Source organism: Molothrus ater, chromosome 1 (genome assembly GCF_012460135.2).
Source record: "Molothrus ater isolate BHLD 08-10-18 breed brown headed cowbird chromosome 1, BPBGC_Mater_1.1, whole genome shotgun sequence".
Classification (NCBI taxonomy): Eukaryota; Metazoa; Chordata; class Aves; order Passeriformes; family Icteridae; genus Molothrus; species Molothrus ater.
The window spans coordinates 20887283-20896562 of NC_050478.2; the positions used below are offsets into that span (position 1 = coordinate 20887283).

The 9280-nt window shown below is 40.2% G+C and overlaps 1 protein-coding gene across 1 annotated transcript in view; it reads right to left on the reverse strand.

The window, feature by feature from the left end:
- The window catches only part of STAM (signal transducing adaptor molecule), a 33052-nt gene extending 31564 nt beyond the window's left edge, over nt 1-1488 (reverse strand). Inside the window, exon 1 of the mRNA XM_036405992.2 lies at nt 1350-1488. Within this exon, the coding sequence (XP_036261885.1) occupies nt 1350-1389 (40 nt within the window). The 5' untranslated portion in view covers nt 1390-1488. The remainder of the gene's footprint in view (nt 1-1349) is intronic.
- Nucleotides 1489-9280: the final 7792 nt, after the last annotated feature.

Sequence of the window (9280 nt, forward strand, 5' to 3'; positions counted from 1 at the left end):
ATAATTCTCTAATAGTTCATGGAAAACTGGCAAGCAGTACAATCTCTTCCTCACTTTCAGCTGCCAAATTACACTAGAAGACAGCAGAATAACTAAGAAGAATTATTTACTGCTTTCCAAAATAAGTCAGTCAAGTTTGCTACCAACAAAATCATGAATTGGAGCACAGTCTTCAGTTTAAAAGTGTTAACAGTTCAAAATGAGAAGACCGAGCTATGTCTTATTTTGATGCAATAAACTAAGAATTTCTCATAACATACATACAGAATTTATGTCTCAGTACTTTTTTTAGGCACTAATCCTTTCTCCTGAAAGGTTACATACTTTTCAAACGGTTTTGAGTTGGTATTTCTTTGAAGAGCTGGAAGAATTGAATTGGAGCCTAAACGTCAGACGTCTGATAAACATTTAGAAACAATGTATCTTTAGTTGAAAGTTACAGCTAGTTTAATACTACTAAAGAAATTAGTTTCAAGAGACTTATACAATGTTACACTTCTGTAAGAAAATAACCAAGGGGTGTACTTATCCGCACAGGAGAAAAAGTCCCTTTATATTATGGGATTCCCCAGACAAAGCCTTTAATGGCTCAAAGCAAAAGAGACGTCAGCAGCAGGTCAAAACCAAACCATATTACACAATCTCAAATAAAACACACAAAACTAATTATTAACTATCTATATGTTATTTTATCTTCAGTTTCGACACATCAGCATTAAGTACAATTTCTGTAGTGTAAAAGCAAGATACTTCCTTTCCATCTAGTCTGCCTTGGAACAAGCAAGGTGGGGATAACACCTGAGCTCAGCACGGCAAGCTTTACTTGAAAGGAAAAGAGAAAGCTCCCACAGGAATCCCCTTCAGAGAACTAAATACAAAATGCTTTAATGATTTTCTCATGCCTGTCTGTGAAGCAACTGTAGATGGTGCTTTTTACTGTTAAGCCTTTCAAAAACACTCCGGCGCGGACCTTTCGCACTACTTGTTTTGCTGTGCTGCAGTGGTACTCGTGCTGAGCAGGCCAGGCGCCCCCCAGGAGCATCCCCGCGCTCAGCCCCGCGGCCCGCAAGGCCACAAGGGCCCCGGCGCTGTCCTCGGCCGGCCCCCGGCGGGACGCGGCCCCAACCCAGCCCGCCCGGCCCGGCCCGGCCCGGCCCGGCCGCTCCCGCCGCACCGCGCCCGCCGGGCCGCCGCCGCTGCTCCCGCTGCCCGGCCGGGCGCCAGCGAGCCCAGCAGCGCAGGGCCGGGACAGCGGGCCGGCGCCCGCGGGGGATGGAGCCAGAGCGGCTCGGAGGGCCGGCCGCCCGCGGGGTTACCTCGGGGGAGGCCGGGCCGCGGGAGCCACTCACCCACATCCTGGTCGAAGGGGTTGGTGGCGAAAAGCGGCATGGCGGGGCGGGGGGCGGCCGCCCCTCCCGGCGGCGCGGCAGCAGCGGCGGCGGCGAGACAGAGCAGCCCTCGGCGGCGGCGGCGGCGGCGGCTCCTCCTCCCGCCCCGGGCAGCTCCGCCGCCACCTCCTCCCAGGGCCGGGCGCCGCCTCCCGCGCAGCACGCCGGGAACCGGGGCTGGGCCCGCCGCCTTCCGCGGGGGCCAGGCAGCGACACCCGGGCCCGGCAGCGACACGCGGGCCCGGCCCGCCCACCACCCCAGGCGGGCATCTTAGCCCCGGCACGGCTACGCTAGGCGGAGGTTTATATTGTTTACTTATGTGGAGCTCTTTCCTCCCCCCTGCTCGGGAGGCGAGACGGTTTTGTATCCAGACACATCTGCTTTCTATGGAGGAGTTTTGGAGCTTCCCTATACGTTGGTCTGACTAAATCTTTTCATTGGTAATGCCATGGTGCTTGTGACATGGGTTAGCCTGACGGCAAGGGGCAGGCCGGTGGTTATGCCAGCATCCCTCAGAGCATCGCTCGGGAGCCTGACCCGTTCTCCGCGGTCACATCCCATGGAGAGCAGCCGATATCAGCTGGTCACAGGGCCTGGAATATCCCGTGGCCTCTGCTTGCCTATCTTGGTGCTCCACTTTTGTAAGCCTCTGTTGCTGGCTTCAGTGGGGTGTGTCCCACGTTAACAATATGACTCATAGGATAAGACACGTTCTGCCTATTCTTGCTGTCACATAAAATTCTAAATCATTAACCTTAAGGCCTTTTAGTACTGTTCAATTACTCTGAACTAGTTAGATTGCAAATTAAGTTAAACTAGGCTCATGTATACACTTGGGGAAAGAGACACAGAGCAATAGGGGCATTATCACAGGCGTGCAAACAAGAAATAAAAAAAGCTGTTTGGAGGGCAGAAACACTAGATGGAATCAATAACACTAACCACGCTCAATAATGAATGTGATTGCATGCATTAGGCAGACTTCTGACACATCAAATGAAAACTGCACACCAAGCCTCTTCCCTCAAGGATTTACAGTCACTAGGCACATTGTTATTTTACTACAGGTTTTTTCTCAGACCTCTAGTTCTGTTTCTTTACCTATCCATAGAAACAGTTTTCAGCAGCTAATGCAGGTCAGCATTGATCTACTCTGTAGATCTGACTACTTGTAAGGAATTGCATGTTGTCTTTGGATTCTACCTCAATTCAATGACTAGATATCCTCAGAGGATGCTTTACCTCCTCCCCATTCATCATCCCCCATTATCTTCACAAAAGAAATATGGTAGATGCTCTTTGAGCCTGTTTTATCCCCTCCTTTCTCATCCCTTCTTTCTGATGGGTTCAAAACTAGTTGTAGGAAACCTTTCAAAATAAGCAGGGCTTTTATTCAGTAGTTCTGTAGGAACAGCTAACACAACACTCGTGGAGAACTGGGGTTTTAGACTGCTTTCAGCCTAAAAGCATTCCAACCCAACTTTCCTTCCCAGTACCCTACTCAACATTTTGTAAAAAGGCAGTCTATACCAGGAAGCATCTCAAGGGTCTGTAATCATGGCTCATATTTTGATTCTGTAATGATTTTTTTACTGTAGACATAGTGTGAAATCCTTCCAAAACTCTGTATTGTATTGTATCTCTCTCTTTTCCCTGTCTCATGGCTCAATCATTTTTCCATGGCACAGCAATGGGTGGTAGGTAGGGCACTCTCCCAGGAAGTGTGGGGTTTGCCCTCTCAGACATAAATGGCTATAGAAACCAGCTTTTCCACCTTATGAGTGAGTAGTATAATGAATATGCTATTAAAAACAGGTGTGTTAATCTATATGCTATTAATAAACAGGTGTGAACTACATCTTTACTGGATGTAGTTCAAAATACTTGTATTATTTCCTACTGCTGCCCAAGTTAGCTATCTAAAAGTAAGGCAGATAGATCAAAGGTACAGTCTCAAATTGCATCTAATTTTGGGGGATCTACAGCTGAAAGAGAATGTAGCAACACTGCCCTGTGCCCACAACTATGTGCTGCCACCACATTTCTTGTATTAGATTTGGAATTTGATCCATTTCATTTGTGGTTGCACAATCAGCTGATCCAGCTGAAAATTACTTCACTGCAGAGAAGTTCCCTGTTGGATCATGTCACATCTCTGACTCACCTTGGAATTAGATCAGGCATGTGAAGAGGTGGGAAGGCATGGCTGGGGACAGTACTGCAGCGGTCTGGGGCAGGAAAAACAGGCATGTCCAGGGGATTATTCATCTGTTCTATTTTGGACCTCATTCTGAAGATGGCCTCTGCAACGGTGACTCTGTTCATTTCACAGATGAGTCTATCTGTCCAACAGTTCTCTGACTTAGGGCTTGTCTCTAGACAGCCTTATAGCAAGTTTTAAGTAGGGTGGGTTTTTTTTTTAAATATGTGCTACTTTTGTCTGAAGTAAGCAGTCTCAGACAGCTGGTGCAGACATTTCTTTTTTTCTTTGCACACTTCTCTTTTTATATAGTGCTGTTGTTCAGATACAGCTGAGAGATCATAGAATGCCTTGGGTTAGAATGCACCTTAGAGTCCAATCCCCTTGCCACAGGCAGGGACACTTTCCACTACACCAGGTTGCTCATACCCCTGTTCAATCTTTGAACCACTGCCAAGTATACGGCACCCACAACTTCTCTGGGCAACTTGTTCCAGAGCCTTACCACCCTGACAGTAAATAATTTCTTCCCAATATCTCATCTAAATCCACTCTGTTTCAGTTTAAAGCCATTACCCCTTGTCTTATTGCTGTGTCTCTACAATGTCCTTGTTAAAAAGTCCCTCTCCACCTTTCTTGCAGGCACCCTTCAGTTACCAGAAGGTTGCAATGAGTCTCCCAGAGCCTTCTCTTTCCAGTCTGCACAGCCCCAACTCTCTCAGCCCATCTCCACAGCAGAGCTGCTCCAGCCTTCTGATCATATTCATGACCTCCTCTGCACTCACTCCAGCAGGTCCACATCCTTCTTATGTTGGCTATCCAGAGCTGAATCCAGTACTCCAGGCAGAGTCTCATAAAGGCAGGTATTCAGTTACTTTCCAGCATAACACACTTCCTGGATTTTAAAGATGTGACATACATTTAAATTCGATTAACTGTTTTATTTATGTTGTTTGTTTATATAATTTATTACTTATTTTTTAAATATGACAAGAGTTTATCCATAGGAAAGTAAATTCTGGATTCTGATGATATACAATTATTCATTTCTATATAGTCTTCACTAGGAAAGGATAGCTAAGAGGAGCAACTTGTAAATAACAATCTGCTGGGGAAGTTCTAATATTCTTTACCATCACTCAGTTGACACCCATCTGCATTAGACAAGCATTTTCTTAAAATAAGACAGTGCCATTGTAGCCATGGAGGCCCACTGCAGCTCCAGTTTTCTGGGGTAGTATTTTATTTGTCATGCCCATTTATTTTAGCATATCTTAGTTTTGTAGCTGCTGCATTGTAAAAATGAGGTGTATGATGCCAGGAAAAAGTCAAGCCAGTACACTTCCAGCAAGGAGAAAGATATGAAGAACAATGATTGTCTCACAACTCAGTCCCACTGACCTTTATTTTAACTGCATTTTCATTATAGTCCACTGTATACATTGCTTTTGGAACTGGAAGCTGTGAAGAAAGGATAATCAAAGGAAAACAGAAAGGCTCAGAATAGAGCAAGTGCCAGCCATCCATTTAATCACAGCTTTTGTCTTTGACAGGGCAAGTACAAAATGTTTTGGATGGCATACAAGATGCTGTACTGCATAAGGATATGATGATATGACAAAGACAAAATGTCTCCCAGTTACAGGGCACATGTAAATGCTTTAGCTACTGGACCACTGTGATTTACTTCCCATCTATAATCTTATTGTATATGTTCTAATATTTTGCAAGTGTCCAAGCAGCATGGCTTACAGTATTCTTATCTATTTCATTATGTATAGAGAAAATATATGAAACACATCAATACAGTAAGTCTGGTGTCTGCTGTTAGGAAATCAGGCTAAAATTATTTAATTGTCCTTTTGTCTTAATATTTATGAAGAATGCAAGTAGGATTATATGAAGCATATAACTGGAAATCCTTCAAACCCATGTAATCTTGGAACTAGGCAAAGATTCTACTAATAAATTTCACAAAATAGTTCAGTTTGCCCTGTCCACATTAAAAATTGTGATGTGCAACCTTCTAGTTAATATTTGCACACAGAAACAAGGGTTTATATCTTCCTCAATTTCTCTGAATTCAAAGCAGTAATTTCAAAGCAACTCACATGAAATCATACTTCATGTATTTACACTGAAGTTTTGTTAAATATTTTTGAATAACAAGTTCACTGAAGTCAAACACAAAAATGTGTCCATGCTATTTGCTTGAGTACTCTTATGGTAATGTGTTGTGATAAACCTGTGAAAGGCAGATAACCTGTGAGGTGCTGGCTGCTGGGATCTCTGGGTGCCTGGGCTTCCTTGGGGATGCTGGCCAGAGCATCACTCTGTGCCAGCTTCCTGACACTGCTGTAGGGAACCACTTGTCCTAGTGCTTTTTTTGGCACAAACACCTGTTCTCAGTGTGGCCAAACTGACTACACCCAATATGGTCACTTTTTCATGCTGATAACTCAGACCAGTTTTCAACCAATGATGAGGTTAAAATTAATCTTTTTGTTCTTTGCCACTCTTTGAAGAAGGAAATAGAAATACTTCTACTGACCACAGCAGGCATCAAATTGAAACACTAATCACTTGATAAAGAGCCCTTTTTAACTCAAGCTCTTGAAATAAAACTAAATAACAAGCTTAGATTGTGCCTGCTCTGAAACTAATAATGGAAGTGGTCTCCTCTGTAGAGATTGTAGCTCTCACACAAGCAAGCTACCATTGAAATATACAAAAAATCAGAAGGGATTTTTAATATTATTGAAGTGTGTTTTGTGAAACCCTGTGAAAAACTTGCCTGATATCTCTTGGGCAAGGTATTTCCAAAGTGTATTTTATTTTACTCACATGAACAGTACATTTGAAACTAATAGTACTAATTTCAGTTTTAATCATTATATATATATATATATATATAATTAGAATATTAAAGTGGAGTTAGCTTCTTCATACAGCCAGTCTGCAGTGTGCAAAGGTTCCAACTGTGCAGATCACATCATATCTAAAATATCCCATAATGAAAATAATTGGTGTATGGAGTTCAATTAGTCTATTATAGCAAAAAGTACACTGAGTTTGGATAAATCAAAAACTCGGATAAACCAAACTCAAATGAGCAGGATAGCCATCTCCCTTTAACATGTGTTTGTTCTTCAGCATTGCAGTTTGCATTATGGTTTTGTTCCTGTAGAGGATTAAATACAACAATACACAAGGGCATCACAGACTTAATGTGCTTTTCAGAACATTTAATAAGGTTTCGGATATGTGGAATCAATAACTTCCATATAAAAAAATTCAAATGTTCACAACAAAATTTTTGTATTTTTATAACAGAATTATAAAATTCCACTTCAGCCTATGTTCATCACACTTCTTTTCCTTTGCTGACTACTTAGCTGTATAGTCAGAGGCTAAATATGAATCATTTATTTTGCAGTAGCAGTGCAAAACTCCAACTGCTTTAGAAGTGCCAAATATGAGATCCTCTAGTTCTTCCCACAAGATTTGTGCAATCCATTATGCACCACATCTTTTGAAAGCATCTTCTATCAAATTCCTAGCATAGTAAATTAAAAATTAGATATACACAACTGGATGAATACACTAAAAGACACACACAGAGTGTTGTTTAATTTAGACAAAATTCTGTTTATTTGCATTTATCCTTGAATATCTCATTGAGTCCTACATACCATAAACCTAGAATAGTGTACAAGTAGTATATATAAAGTCTGTTGTCTAAACACATTGCTCTTGCAGTGTGTTGGGAAGGCAGGGCAGAAGGACAAGCAGAATTGAAGCTGTTAAGTTTTTTAACAAATTCCTCTTGCCAGGATTTTAAGTTACCGTCTAACGTTTAACTAGTCTGAAGTATAAAGGTAATTCTGCAGGGTTCATATCAAGTAGTTCTTGAAGTGTTCAATAATAGATGACTTTCCCCTGTGATAGTGGAGCTGATAAGTCATTATAATTTTTTCAGAGCACTACAATTTTTCATTCCATAGAAGTGTTTCCATATTGAATAGATAAATTTTGTAACAAAAACCCCAGAACACTGTAGAACATTTCATTAGAAAATAATCTCATATAAGCTTCACTTTCTATTTCTGGAAATAGATTGAAAGTAAAAACTTTATAAGGTTTATTCAGCTTTATAAGGTTTTGAGTATCTGTGTGTGCAATAGGAATCTAGAAGTAAAATATATACTGATAATATCAATCATGAAGAAGACCAAGAAAACCACCTATTTTTGTAGGAACAGTATAGCAGTGTTGATGATTTGGAGCTAGAATAAATAAAGGTAAACTGCCAGGGAAGGTTGAGAATGAATATGAAACACAATGATGCTCTCACCTACAACATAAAAGACCTTGAGCTGACTGTCTTGAAATTTATTGGAAAGGTTGGTTTGTGTTTGAATAACAACAAAGTTCACCTCAATTGATAAGCCAGTCATAACTGATTTTAAAAGCTGATTTAGATAGTGACATTAATATATAAGGTTATTCACTTTTATTGATTAAATTTCTGTATGTAAAGAAAATCTATCTTATTAATAATTTTGAGATTTTTGGGGATCAAAAGGTTCTAGCCAAAGTTGAAATATTAGATGAAATAATTTTGCTACTATAAAAACATTATTTCTAATTAAGTAAAGATACTGTACTTAATGCTTTGAAAATAGCTGACACTTTATCAAATTTAAATAAAGGATTCAGAAAATACAGACTAGTAACCACAAATACATACATTGTAATTGACAGATATCATGGTTTAAAGAATAACAGTAGGAAACTTATGAAAAAGAAATTACATTTCAACTAATTTATTGAAATTCCTGGGAATATGCAATTATAAAACAGATTTGTAAAAAAAAAAAGGATTAACACCACAAATATGCTTTGAAAATGCTGCTGAAAAATGTCACACAGGAACTACCTAAGATATGAAGTAGTTACAGATTAAGGAATGAAATATCTCCATGGATTAAAACATGGGAAGTAGAAACAAGGGGCAACTTTATTACAGCAAAATTACAGCAATTGGGTGTTTATGAAAGGTCTGCGATATGTTTTGTTCTTAATACTTTAATAAATGTTTGGGAAACATAGCCAAATGGGAATGAAAAATCTTGCAAATTGAACAAAAAGTTTCATTTATTTCAATCCAAGAAAAGATTATGGGGATATTCAGAAAGTTTTCAACAATTGGGTGATTGAGTGGTGCGATAGCAAGAGAAACCGTAAGCTTAATAAATAGTAACCACAATATTAGAGCAAACACATTGAGACACTTTCCTCACCACTGAGTTCTGAATTGACTAAATTAACAGAAGACAAACTCAGTCATCATAGCAGATAATGTGTGCATACAAAATCAATAAATCTGAGCAAATAAATAGGGGAAGGAAAGTAATACAGATTCTGATGAGAATTAGACAAACTACTTATCAAATTTCAAAAGATTCTGACCAAAAGCATGGAAAACATCCAAGAAGGGATTTAAAAATGGAAAAATTTTACTTCAGAAAGAAAATAGGATTTGTTGCCTCAAATCTGCTGTGAAAAAATCTAAAAAGAAACATAGCAAAGGACAGCTAAAAGTAGTAAAAAACCTCCAAACTGATTAAAAATTGGGATTGACTCATGCCTTTCTCCATGTATCATAATTTAAGAAAGTCTTCATCAGTT